This window comes from Suncus etruscus, chromosome 8 (genome assembly GCF_024139225.1).
Source record: "Suncus etruscus isolate mSunEtr1 chromosome 8, mSunEtr1.pri.cur, whole genome shotgun sequence".
Classification (NCBI taxonomy): Eukaryota; Metazoa; Chordata; class Mammalia; order Eulipotyphla; family Soricidae; genus Suncus; species Suncus etruscus.
This window is the reverse complement of record NC_064855.1, coordinates 24,515,699-24,529,648: the sequence shown is the minus strand read 5'-3', so window position 1 is coordinate 24,529,648 and position 13,950 is coordinate 24,515,699. Positions and strand designations below refer to the sequence as shown.

The 13,950-nt window shown below is 46.7% G+C and overlaps 1 protein-coding gene across 2 annotated transcripts in view; it reads right to left on the bottom strand.

Annotated features, from left to right (window-relative positions):
* FAM118B (family with sequence similarity 118 member B) overlaps positions 1–13,950 on the bottom strand; it is a 46,850-nt gene that overhangs the window by 16,623 nt on the left and 16,277 nt on the right. For both annotated transcript variants that reach the window (XM_049778907.1, XM_049778906.1), the window contains exons 3-4: positions 7,826–7,918; positions 2,861–3,113 (exon numbers count right to left, since the gene is read on the bottom strand). In XM_049778907.1, the coding sequence (XP_049634864.1) occupies positions 2,861–3,113; positions 7,826–7,911 (339 nt within the window). In that variant the 5' untranslated portion in view covers positions 7,912–7,918. The remainder of the gene's footprint in view (positions 1–2,860; positions 3,114–7,825; positions 7,919–13,950) is intronic.

The following is a 13,950-nucleotide window of genomic DNA, read 5'->3' as shown; positions in this document are numbered from 1 at the left end:
CAGGGGTTACTCCTGGCTATGTGCTCAGAAGTTGCTCCTGGCTTGGGGGACCATATGGGACACCGGGGGATCGAACCGCGGTCCGTCCAAGGCTAGCGCAGGCAAGGCAGGCACCTTACCTTTAGCGCCACCGCCCAGCCCCTCAAGGGTTACTCTTGACTTTGCACTCAGGAATTGCTCCTGGCTCAGGGGACCATATGGGATGCCAAGGATCGAACTGTGGTCTGTCCTAGGTTAGCATGCGCAAGGCAAACACTCTACCACCTGAGCCATCATTCTGGCCCCTAAGCGCAATTTCTGAGCTCAGTCAGGAGTAACCCCTGAGCACCTATGGATGTGATCCAAAACCCAAACCCACCAACTCAAAAAAACAAAACAAAACAACCAACTAACAACAACTAAGGAGAGATGAAGAGGAAATGTGTCAAACACAGCTTTCTCTGTCAGGTTAGTGTGCTAGCCCATCCTTGGGCAAGTAAGTGCCAAGTTCCATTCATTCCTAGATGATCTCCAATTTCCCTAGGCCAATCTGCCTTTATGATCCCAGTCACATCAAGGTTACTCAGGCTTGGCTGATGTAAAGATGTGAAGGTCAAGTCAACATGATCAGCCGGTAGGTGGCCTTGGGTCTCTCATTCTCTGTAGGACTATCCTGGTAGAAAGGGGTCTGTCCCATCCTCTGCAGGGTTGGGAGAGACTGATCTCTGGAACTTTTCTTGATGTTGAGAGCAGAGCCTGGGCTATGTCAAGTCGGTGCAGATCCAGGGTCAGTACTGGTAGAGGGTCGATTCCTGGTGTAGGTGCAGAGAACCGTGCCAGACCCAAGGTTCAGGGGAAATTGGACAATGTCCAAGTGACTTAGGCCAATGTCCTAAGTCAAGTCACTGTGGAAATGATCAGGGTGGAAGGTCCTTGTAGAAAGAAATTATTGAGTTTTCATTCCTAATGGATAACAACTCCTCTTAGTATCTAATATTTTCTGATTTTAATGAGCCCATGGGAAAAGAACAGTGTCATATGATACTACTGGGCCATAAGGGGAAGATAATAATAAACCAAACAACCCCTAACATGGTTCTATCAAAAGCCCAAACACTTCAAGGGTACTATCTACACTACCTTCTAAGAATTTCTACTAGCAAACCTAAAGAGAAAGGGGAAAATTGTAACTACATATGAAATCCAGAAGCTTCTAGAGTGGAAATAAGCAAAGAGAAACCGACAAGTGAGATAAGTCTTCAAGAGAGAATTCGGGCTTGAAGAACCTCACAGCTTTATAAAGTGAATTAAAATGCTATTTCCATTATTCTTTTATTAAACCTGTGGGGACCAGAGAGATAGTACAGCAGGTAGAAAGTTTGCCTTGCATGCTGTTGACCTGTTTTGAGCCCCTGCACCCATATGGTCCCCCAGTCCTATCAGGAGTGGTTCCTGAGTGCAGAGTCAGGAGTAAGCACTGAACACAGCTGGATGAGGTCTCCCTCCCCAAAACTCAAAAAATCTGGAGCCAGTGAGCTAGTACCATGAGAGTAAAATGCTTGCCTTTCTGTGGCTGGTCTTAATTTGTTCCCCAACATCTCATATGGTTCCCCACCCATCACTAGGAGTAATATCTGAGTAGAGCCAGGACAAATCCCTGAACATCGCCAGGTGTGGCCCTGCTCCAAACCCCAAATAAATAAAATAAACATAAATATTCACTAAGGCATAACATCACAGTATAATATACTAATAGCAACCACTTGCATCTTGGAAAGTTCTTAGATTATCTTGCCTATATTGGACTACAGTGAAACATTTTACATCTTTACTTGATTTAATAGACAATTTCTTATTTTTCTTCAAAATCTAAAAACAACTCAGTGGAACTAAACAGAACTAAAACTCATTTTTGATAAATGATAAACTTCTTTATAAATAGGTTAAATGACTTGCTTTTAAAAGAAAAATTAGGGCCCGGAGAGATAGCACAGCGGCGTTTGCCTTGCAAATGACTGATCCAGGACCAAAGGTGGTTGGTTCGAATCCCGGTGTCCCATATGGTCCCCCGTGCCTGCCAGGAGCTATTTCTGAGTAGACAGCCAGGAGTAACCCCTGAGCAATGCCGGGTGTGACCCAAAAACCAAAAAAAAAAAAAAGAAAAAGAAAAAAAAAGAAAAATTAAAAACTGATTGTGTGTGGCCTTGCTAGAGATAATCATAATGGCTAGAGTGCTTGCCTTGCATGACCCAGCACCCCAAAATTCCCCTGAATCCCTTCCGGAGTGATCCCTGAATGCAGTCAGGAGAAAGTCTTGAGCAGCTCAGGGTATAGCCTCTAAACCAAATTCCCCCCTCCTCCAAAATAACAACAAAACAGACATGGCTTCCTCCTTACAAGGGGTAAGAATTTGTTAGTGATCTTCCTGAGATTACATGGAAGGCACCAGGGGGGAGAATAAGTGTGATGGAACAGTGCGTGAAAACCACAGTGTAGACGCAATGACAATGCAGCAGGTAGGGCGTTTGCCTTACATGCATGCAGCCAACCCAGGTTTGATCCAATCCCCGGGATCCTACATGGAACCCAAGTCTACCAATAATTATTTCTGAGTGCAGAGATAGGATTTACCCCTGTGCACAGCTGGTTATGGTCCCAAAACAATTAAAACAAACTACCTCCCAAAAAACAAAACCAAAAACCATAGCACCGGTAGGAATGTAGATCCAGCAGCAGCATCTTTATCAATGTGCACACAAACCCTGCAATGAATGATTTCAAACAGAAGCCACAAACAAACTCTGCAGAAGAATGCAATGTCCTGCAAATCTCCAGGTTAGACATACATCTCCTCATGACGGGCAGCACACAGAGTACTCACAGGAGAGAGTTTCTGGATGAGGTCATGGGCGACATGGACAAGGTTCTTGTCTTCATGGAGACACTTCTGGAATTTCCTGCTCTCCTCATCTTCTAGAAGATCAAAGTCAATGGCAGCGTCCAGTAAGGCCTGAATCAAGCCCTTCCAGGATTTCAGGGCCGGAACCTGGGGTGCGACGGCAGCGCTAATTCCTGTTCCGATCACCAGCACGAGCTCCTGGGGCTTCTTTATTTTTAAGCTTGGAAGCAGTTTTCTGAAAAAGTGGAACGAGAGGATCTGGAGCTCCCAATAGTCACAGAAAGATAATTTCCAGCTCTGACATTCATACTTGCAAATAAGTGCCAGTTCCACACTACTCTCTCAAGTAGTTTAAACAAAAGGAATAGGGGCCTGAGTGACAGAACAGTAGGCAGGGTGCTAGCCTTGCATGTTCAATCCTTGGCACTGCATATGGTTCCCCAAGCTCCTCCAGGCATGATCCGTAAGTGCAGAGTTAGGAGTAAGACCTGAGCATTGTCAGATGTGACCCCTCCCCAAACAAAATAACAAAACAAAACAAAAAACTTGTTGTGGCTTCAACCCTAAGATGGGGAAAACAAAAACAAAAACAGAACAGAAAATTGGGGCCAGAGTGGTGGCGCAAGTGGTGGCTCGTGCCTTGCACGAGCTAACCTAGGACAAACGGCAGTTCAATTTCCTGGCATCCAATATGGTCCCCCAAGCCAGGAGTGATTTCTGAGCACATAGCCAGGAGTAACCCCTGAGTACCACTGGGTTTACATGCCCCCACCCCCAAAAAAAAAGAACAGAAAATTGTGCTAGTGCTTGCTGAAAAATAGTTTTGAAAACAAAACTATTTCCAGAATATTAAAATGGGATATGGAATCATTTTCTCTTCCAAAGTGCTCTCAATCTAAGAAAGCCCATTAGAATTAGGAAATGGCCCAGTTATCTCACATTTCAGCTGAGTTCTCCTAACTAAATTATATTTTAAGACAAAATAAAATTCCTGAAGCATATGTTTGATTTGGATCCCAGAGAGGAAAGAATTCCATGCAAATAAAATGCTGGTTGCTGAGACATGTGAAAGTGGATAGGAAAGAATTGCCAATAAAAATTTTAAGACCAAGTTTCTGTAAACATTATTAAGATGAAACTGAATGAGACAAAAATTGAATGTAAGACAAAGTCAAGGATAAGACTCAAGAGACCCAAACTACAATCATCTAAACATAAAATGGACCTGTTACAATGACAGGCCAGGGGACTAAGGATGGAGGTCTGGGATGCATGCTGGGAACTTTGGTGGAGAGAGGTCAACACTGGTGGTGGGAATGGCCCTAATTCAACTATCACTCTGGTTGAAATCCAACTATGAAGGACTTGTAATTCACAACGGTCTAAATAGAAAAGTGAAAAAAAAAAGAAAGTTGAGCATAAGAGAACCAAATGTGAGAGGCAACTTGTCTTAGATTTTATTGTAAATATATTTTAGGCAAGAAAAAAAAAAGTAGCCAACAGGATCAGAAAGCACAGGTGCCTCACACTGCAAATAACTAATGAGATAGCTGTTCAAATAAAGGATGTTGACAAGAAAGTGAAAACATTGCTTTCTTCCCATGGTAAGATGGAGTCCTATCCTGAAGTTTCTCTGAGAAAACAAAGTTCAACTTACATTTGGACAAGCTTAAACCCCCCACCCTTCATTCTCAAGACAAAATTAAAATCTGTTTGAGATGTTTATCACTTTATTTTTTGCTTTTACTCCTAAGACACTGGGAGGTAAGGGGGAGTAACAAAAAGTCATTTTTGTCCAAAAAACAAAAACAAGGGGCTGGAGAGATAGCACAGCAGTAGGGCATTTGCCTTGCATGCAGCTGATCCAGGACAGATGGTTGGATTGTTCTAATCCCGGCATCCCATATGGTCCCCTGTGCCTGCCAGGAGCGATTACTGAGCACCACCGGGTGTGACCCAAATTTAAAAAAAAAAAAAAAAAAAAACTAGTACTGAGCCATAGAAAATCTGTGTGGAAACACCTAGAGAACAGCCTTCCCAGGAGGTGCAGGTATCCCATCCCTGTACTTTCCTTCAACAACTTTAGAAAGTCCCAGACATAGGGGAGGCTACATCTATGAATAAACAGGCCCTGACAGCCCACGTTTAATCTACATTTAAGACTGAGTCTGGATATCAGAAGTAAACAATAAAGTTTCGGCTCACGGTGTTGAAGCACACACAGACGCCACAAGGCATTTCTCAACAGCTCATGGAACTGTGGATGGGGCTGGGAGACTCTCTCTGCTCACTGGACACAGCTGAAGAGCCTCGAGTGTTTCCCTTCACCCTGTGGAGACCAGAAGCACAGCTTTTCCTATATTATAACTACTGGATGAAAAGGGAAATGTCACCAGCTGAGTTTCATTTCTGGTTCCTCACACCACTAACTTATCTTCTTTAAAGGAGGCAAATCCACCAAAGCAGTCAGGGACTGGACACCAGGGTCCTGGCAGGAAGATCTTTCACTGACTGGTGCTCACAACCACTTCAGGGGGCTCCTTTGGCAATTCCCCTCCAACAGAATAGATAGAGGCTGCCTGAACATTTGAGCAAAGCACCCAATATGAGGTTTACAATAAAATAAAATAATGAAACAGAATAAACAATGATATTTTCACAAAGGTTTTTTTTTTTTTTTTTTTAAGTTGGCACTTATGGGGCTGGAGTGATAGCATTGCAGTAGGGCGTTTGCTTTGCATGTGGCCAACCCGGGACGAACCCAGGTTCGAGCCCTAGCATCCCATATGATCCCGAGCCTGCCAGGAGAGATTTCTGAGTGCAGGCCAGGAGTAATCCCTGAGTGCAGAAGGTGTGGCTGAAAAACAAAAATAAACAAGCAAAAAATAGTTGGCACTTATGGAGGGTAGAGAGATAGTACAGCGGGGAGGATATTGACCTTGCATGTAGCCAACCTGGGTTTGATTGATCTCAGCACCCCATATGTTCCCCTAAATACCACTTAGAGTGATCTCTGAGCAGAGAGAGCCAGGAGTTAAGTCCTGAGCACCACTGGGTAAGACCCAAATCAAATACACAAATAAATATTGACACTCATGAAGGTCAGGGAGATGGCTCAGGACTGGAGTGCATGCCAAGCCTGCATGCCTGAGGCCAGGTCCAACTGTAGCATTGCAGGAGCTCCTGGACAGTATATAGAGTTTAGACCTGGTGGTCCCCAGAACCATATGGGAAGCTGCCCCCACACCAAAGAAAACAAACCAAAACATGACATGTAAGTTCTGAAGAGAACTAAGAAGAGATATACACACACACACACACACACCAAAGAAAACAAACCAAAACATGACATCTATAAATCCTGAAGAGAACTAAGGACACATACACACACACACACACATACACACACGCCAGCATGGCAGGAACTTACACACACACACACCAGCATGGCAGGAACTTCCTCATCACACACACACACACACACACACACACACACACACACACACACACACACACACACACACACACACACACGCCAGCATGGCAGGAACTTCCTCATCCCAAAGAAAATTATTTACTTACATATCCACAACTTCCTCATCCCAAACACACACACACACACACACACACCAGCATGGCAAAAACTTCCTCATCCCAAAGAAAATTATTTACTTACATATCCACACTCAAATCATATCATGAACATATCCAGGAGCATAAAGGCATTTTCTTTTTTTTTCTTTCTGATTTTTGGGTCACACCTGATAGTGCTCAGGAGTTACTCCTGGCTCTACACTCAGAAATCGCTCCTGACAGGCTCGGGAGACCATATGGGATGCCGGGATTCGAACCATCGTCCTTCTGCATGCAAGCAAATACCCTACCTCCATGCTATCTCTCAGGCCCGAGGAAAACCTTTACTCTTATGCATCCTTACTAAGGAGACTCAGGGCTCCATGAGGATATTTTCCAGCAGAGTTAAGAGTATTCCAGAAGAGAGGACAGCAGTTCCCAGGAAGAGAGGAGCCAGACTTGGAGAGGGAAAAGAATTCTCAAGGGAATGGAGCAGGAACCGGCAAATCTCAGCACAGCTGCTGGCCCGGTTCAGAGGGTGATTTCACTTAAACTGGCCAGCTGCTATGTCAGCAGGTCTAGAAGTTTCTTTCTGCTGCCAGAAAGGCAGGCTGGAGGAACATGAAGAGGGAAACAATTCAATCAGTAAAAAAAAAAAAAAAAAAAAAAGGGGGGGGGGTACAAAAAGCTGATTTCAGCAAAATTGAGGCATCCAGGTCAGTGTGAGGAGTATGCGTACTGAGGTGTGTGTGGGTGGTGTGGATGGGAATCGTGTGTATCTAGAAGTGAGTGGAGCATATGTGTGGTGTGTGTGAGGATTGGGGGTGTGTGTGTGTGTGGTATATGTGATGGCTGTCACTCTCAGGGCACAGACCAGGAGAACAAGCCAACCCCTTTATCTTCCTCTTTTAGAAAGAGATGAAGAAAGACAAAGAAATAGCAGGACAAGGCAGTACTGAAAAAGCCAAGTTTAAAAAGTGAGAAGAAACAACTAAGTTCAGAGTGAGGAGGACTGAGGCATTAGCAGCCTTGAAGTTCTGATCCCAAAATCATAAATGTTGAGGCTGGAGACATAGCACAGCAGTAGGGCATTTGCCTCGCAAGCAGCCTATCCAGGACGGACAATGGTTCAATTCCTGGCATCCCATATGGTTCCCCGTGCCTGCCAGGAGTGACTTCTGAGCTGAGCACGGCCAGGTGTGACCCAACACCCCCCCCCCCATTCAAATGTTTATGAATCAAAAAAATCAACATCAAACCCGACTGTTATACGATTGTCAATCTTAGTGAACACTGAGCTACTGATTGAATCCCTAATTTCCTTCCTGAACACTGATGGGCATTCACTCTGTCCTCAGTGGCCTCCCTCCTTACCTGGGCTTTTTGGTGGGGGGTGCGCCATCACTGAAGAATCCGAACCTTGAGTCTATGTCAGAGTCCTGGCTCCCTGTAGAAGCCATTCAGTTTCTGCAACAGATCAAACACCATGAGCCACGGTTAGCACTATGACACACACCGTACAGAGAGCACACGCATGAGTTCTAGCAAGTTGAGGACCTAACCATGTTTCAGAGCTGTCTCCTAGAGCCAGAGCTGCATTCATGATCCAAGCTTAAGGGAAGAAACTGTAAAATAAAATAAAAGGAACCTGAAAAGCAAGGCACGATGCCTACTACACTTTTTTGTTTGTTTTCTTTTTGGGCCACACCTGGCGGTGCTCAGGGGTTACTCCTGGCTATCTGCTCAGAAATAGCTCCTGGCAGGCATGGGGGACCACATGGGACACCGGGATTCGAACCAACCACCTTTGGTCCTGGATCGGCTGCTTGTAAGGCAAACGCCGCTGTGCTATCTCTCTGGCCCCTACTTTTTTTGGTATTTTTGGTTTTTGGGTCACACCTGGAGGTGCTCAGGGTTTACTTCTGGCTCTGCACTCAAAGTTGCTCCTGGCAGGCACATGGGACCATATGGGATGCCAGGATTCGAACCACAGTTCATCCTAGATTGGCCTCGTGCAAGGCAAATGCCCTACTGCTGTGCTATCTCTCTGGTCCCAACATAGTGCCTGTTTCTAAAAACTTCTCACTCTCACAACTAACCCCACTTCCCAATCCTTAAAACCAATGTCAATATCCGATATAGTCTCCTGAGCAATGACTCTTTACCACCAGTTTGTGGGGCCTAGAAATTGCTGCTTTTCCATGAGATAAGCATCCCGGTGGTTCTACAGGAGGGTGGACTATGGGCTCAAACCCCATTCTGGTTCCAGGCAGGAAGTCTGGGCCCCCAAAAGCACACATGTAAAAAGCACTGTGTACTGAGTAAAAAGAAAGTGTGTGGGGAGTCACCTAGTTTCAAGTCTATTAAATTCCAAACTCAGGGACCGGGAAGGTGGCGCTAGAGGTAAGGTGTCTGCCTTACAAGCGCTAGCCAAGAACGGACCGCGGTTCGATCCCCCGACGTCCCATATGGTCCCCCCAAGCCAGGGGCGATTTCTGAGCACATAGCCAGGAGTAACCCCTGAGCGTCAAACGGGTGTGGCCCAAAAAACAAAAACAAAAAAATTCCAAACTCAGCTACTACTGAACCAGAGTTTTCATTTATAAACTTGTACAGTGCACATCACATTCTAGGAACCATTTACAAATATCGACTCAAGTTATCTTCAAATCCTGATGAAGCCTATCATTACTGTTTCAACAATAAAATCAAGGCAACAAGAGCACAAAATTCAAACCAAGGCAGCCTACATCTCTCACCCATATCTAGACTCACCATTACTACCTTAAAACCTGCCAAGGATTAGCTTCTCAGGCTGATTTTATCAGAGGTACTTTTACAGTGGTGGCATCCAGTAGGGCTTGGGTGCCATGTGGCACCCCCGGAAGCTGCCAACTGAGGGCCTTCACTAGGAAGGTAGGCCACCACTCAAGCTGCTGTCTTGACCCCTCATTTTAAAAACTGAAGAGTTGGGCCACACCTGGGGGGTGCTCATGAGACAATATGCAGTGGCCTGGATCATATGAGTTGCTAGTTATGTCCAACCTTCTGTACAACAATCTCTCTGACCCCAACCTCAGCCTTTAAAAGCAAACAACAAAAACTCACAGTCTAGGGGCCGGGAAGGTGGCGCTAGAGGTAAGGTGTCTGCCTTGCAAGCGCTACCATAGGACGGACAGTGGTTCGATCCCCCGGCGTCCCATATGGTCCCCCCAAGCCAGGGGCAATTTCTGAGCGTATAGCCAGGAGTAACCCCTGAGCGTCAAATGGGTGTGGCCCAAAAACCAAAAACCAAAACAAAAAAAAAAAAACCTCACAGTCTAAAATGATAAGAAGGAGGGCTGGAGAGAGAGGAGAACACAGGGGACAGGGCCTTGCCTAGCATGCAACCAACTCCAGTTCAAACCCTGGCATTCCAATATGGTCCATCAAATCTTCAAGGAACAATTCCTGTGTAGAGCCAGAAGTAACCCCTGAGCACTCCTGGGTGTGGCCCCAAAACAAAAACAAAAGTGAAGGATGCTCCTATGAATTAGAAAGCAAGTCCCTAGGGCCGGAGAGAAAGCATGAAGGTAGGGCATCTGCCTTGCATGCAGAGGGATGTGGTTCGAATCCCAGCATCCCATACGGTCCCCTGAGCCTGCCAGGAGTGATTATTTTTTTTCTTTTCTGAATTTTTTTTTTTTTTTTTTGGTTTTTGGGCCACACCCTTTTGATGCTCAGGGGTTACTCCTGGCTATGTGCTCAGAAGTTGCTCCTGGCTTGGGGGACCATATGGGACACCGGGGGATCGAACCGCGGTCCGTCCAAGACTAGCACAGGCAAGGCAGGCACCTTACCTTTAGCGCCACCGCCCGGCCCCTTCTGAATTTTTTTTTAAGACGCCACCTCCAGGAGTGATTTCTGAGAGTAGAGCCAGGAGTAACCCCTGAGCAGCAGTGAGGAAGGAAGGAAGGAAGGAAGGAAGGAAGGAAGGAAGGAAGGAAGGAAGGAAGGAAGGAAGGAAGGAAGGAAGGAAGGAAGGAAGGAAGGAAGGAAGGAAGGAAGGAGGGGAAGGGGAGGGGAGGGGAGGGGAGGGGAGGGGAGGGGAGGGGAGGGGAGGGGAGGGGGAGGGGAGGGGAGGGGAGGGGGAGGGGGAGGGAGGGAGGGGAGGGGGGGGAGGGGAGAGGGGGGGAGGGGAGGGGAGGGGAGGGGAGGGGAGGGGAAGGGAGGGGAGGGAAGGGAAGGGAAGGGAAGGGGAGGGAAGGGAAGGGAAGGGAAGGGAAGGGAAGGGAAGGGAAGGGAAGGGAAGGGAAGGGAAGGGAAGGGAAGGGAAGGGAAGGGAAGGGAAGGGAAGTGAAGTGAAGGGAAGGGAAGGGAAGGGAAGGGAAGGGAAGGGAAGGGAAGGGAAGGGAAGGTCTCTGGAAGCGATGCTGCTGAGATGTTTAGATACTGCTGCCTATGTGGTGCTCTGCTGTGCAACAGCCTAAACTCAGCAGCTATCAAATTTCTTCCCACCATGCTGCCACCAGAACACTAGACCATTTGGGTCATTTTCTGCTGAAAACTGGTAAGATAATTTCTGCTGGATTCCATTTCGATCAGAGCCTGAACTCTATATAAACTTTCTGAATTTTTCACTTACAGAGGCAATTTTACAGGATGGTGCCATCTCCAACATCCCAGGGGATTCACTGTGGCTGACGGCACTAGGAGCTGCTCTGGGAAGAGGAGCCAAGCAAGAAGTAACTGAGCATGACCACATCATATCAGAGCAGAGATGCAGCCTTTAATATACCTTTTATTCCATCACTGGATGCTAGAGGGGAAATGATCTCACCATCATGGCATTGAAGCATAAACACACTTTGTTCTTTCCAGAGCATGTTCAGAAAAGACCCCTCGTTAGCATTCATCCCCAATGAAATTCAGCTAGTACTCTTTTTATGCCTTTAACTAACTGAGGTTTTGCGGTTTACAATGACGTTTATGCAGTGAGTGTTAAAACACTTCCAAGCTGGGGCCGAAGAGATAGCATGCAGAAGGACGGTGGTTTGAATCCTGGCATCCCATATGGTCCCCAAGCATGCCAGGAGTGATTTCTGAGCATAGAGCCAGGAGTATACCCTGAGCACTGTGGGGTGTGACCCAAAAACAAAAACAAAAAAATACAAACAAAAACCAGAAAACAAAAACACTTCCAAGCTGACTAGGAAAGTGGCAGAGTGTTGAGGATGCAAGGACGAGGGAGCTCCAGCCATCTTTACTCTGGCAATCTCCATCTGAGGGTTCTGTTAGTGAGACTTGCTGCATACTGTGGATTCAAAGTGCTCTTCTGCCACCTCATTGCTCCAAATGCTGCTGAACTAGAGAGATCCTTCAAGGCCAAGAGAGTCCAGCAGACTAAAAACTCAGACACTTAAGTACATGTTAAAAAAGTAACGGTGGCCTTGTTACCAACATGTAAAACCCAAGTCCTCAATAAGAATAAAATACTTCTCCTCTGGAATCTGTCCCAAATCAGGACTGCATCAGAATGCTTGGTGCCTGGTGGACAAGGAAGAGGGAAACATCAAGGCACGTGTTTAGGAAAGATCCATGAGCAAATGTGGAAAGGGAATGAGAAAGATTGGCAGTGCTGTGGAAATGCCATCACGGGCCCTCTGCTGGGAGATGGGGGGGAGGGGGGACTCATGATGCATAGTGACAGCAGTCTCACTGCCTGCAGACTACACCTGAAGCCTTCCTCTGGGAACAGCAAACCCCCTCTCCCAGTCCGCCTTCAAACTCACCTCTTTGTCTTCCTTAGTTTAAAAAACCCACAAGCTCCAGGGAACTCAGAGTGACATACTTTGGTAGATGGGTGGCTGGAATAAACCAAACAAGCTCACGGGCTGAAGTGATAGCACAGCAGTAGGGCTTTTGCCTTGCACGCAGCTGACCCAGGATGAACCTGAGTTTGATCCCTGGTGTCCCATATGGTCCCACAAGCCAGGAGTGATTTCTGGGCACAGAGCCAGGAGTAATCCCTGAGCATCTCCGGGTATGGCCCAAAGACAAAAATCAAAAAAAAAAAACCAGCAAGCTCACAGTATGACATTCCCCCCACCCCCCACCCCCGATTATATTTGCTTTTAACTGAAAAGAATGTGTAAATGAGAACGGTGCCACCTTACAAAGCAGGTGGTCACAGAATCTCATTGAGTTCATTTAGCCCAAGGTGGAGGGAATCAGGCACAGGGTACCCCAGCCCCCTTGGATTCTGAGCTCACTGTCTTGAATGCTAAGCGAGATGGAAGGCACAGCTGCAGTGATACTGAGAAAGTCCTTCCTGGTGTAAAACATCTAAATCCATTCACTGAAGGTATCGAATATATGACCTGGGGCTGGAGTGGTGGTGTGGATCGGTAAGGTGTCTGCCTTGCTGGCGCTAGCCTAGGACAGACCACAGTTCGATCCCCTGGCATCCCATATGTTCCCCCAAGCCAGGAGCGATTTCTCAGTGCATAGCCTGAGCATCACTGGATGTAGCCCCCAAAACAAACAAAAACAAAAACATGCCCTGTAAACCAATACATCATCTATACTGCCTGCCTCCCTCCCTCCCTCCCCACCACTTCCCGTGGGCCAGGGCAGTCCTGGGCGCTGAGTCTGCTAGAGGCTGGGCTAGGCGTATACCCAATGGTCAAGAGGATGACGTTCTTTCTCCTGGAAATCAAAATGCTCAACACCAGAGGAATCTAAGAAATGGCGTTTCTCTTTCAAGGAGTAGCAACTGGCTTTGCTGCAATCAGCTGGGGCTGGCCACTACCTCTAGCCTTCTTTTTAAAAGCAAGGGAATGAAGACACCTGGAAAAGTGTTCACTTCATTTTGTTCAAAGAATAAGATAGTCATCCTTTGACTTGGAAGATAAAGCCCCCCTAGCTGAGGCTTTGGGGCTCATTCCAATGCATTTGGGCTACAGAGCTGCGGGGCTGGGAAAGGACTGGCAGGTCCTGGGACATGATATAGAGGCAATTGTCCAGCAAATGAAAAGTTTCACCCTGGGTCTGTCAGACTCCACTCGCAAATAAAAGCTAGGTCCTCCCATGCAAGAGTAGAATGTGTTTCCTCCTTTTCCTTCCGACCACACTGGAAAAAAGGGGCCCTAGCATGCACAGCCAGCATTGGGTGCATCTTGAGCAGTTTCCTTTATCTTTTGTCAGAAGATCTTTCAAGTCACACACCTTTCTGAAAATACTTGCTTTCAAGCAGTCACTGATAAGATGCTAGGATGACAGCACATACTCTTGGCACTTCACCAGGTGACAATGACACAGATGGGAACAGTGTGAGGCCAGGCTCGTAAAAACCTTCATGGATCAAGGGGTGTACTCCACACTCTTCTAGTCAGTCCCCACAGAAGGCACAAGAGCTCACGGACAGCTCCTCTCTGTAATCTCTAACGAGAAAACCAGAGTCCCACAACCCGTAGGGAACAATGGAACATCCCCATGAAAACTGGACTGGAATTGAAAAA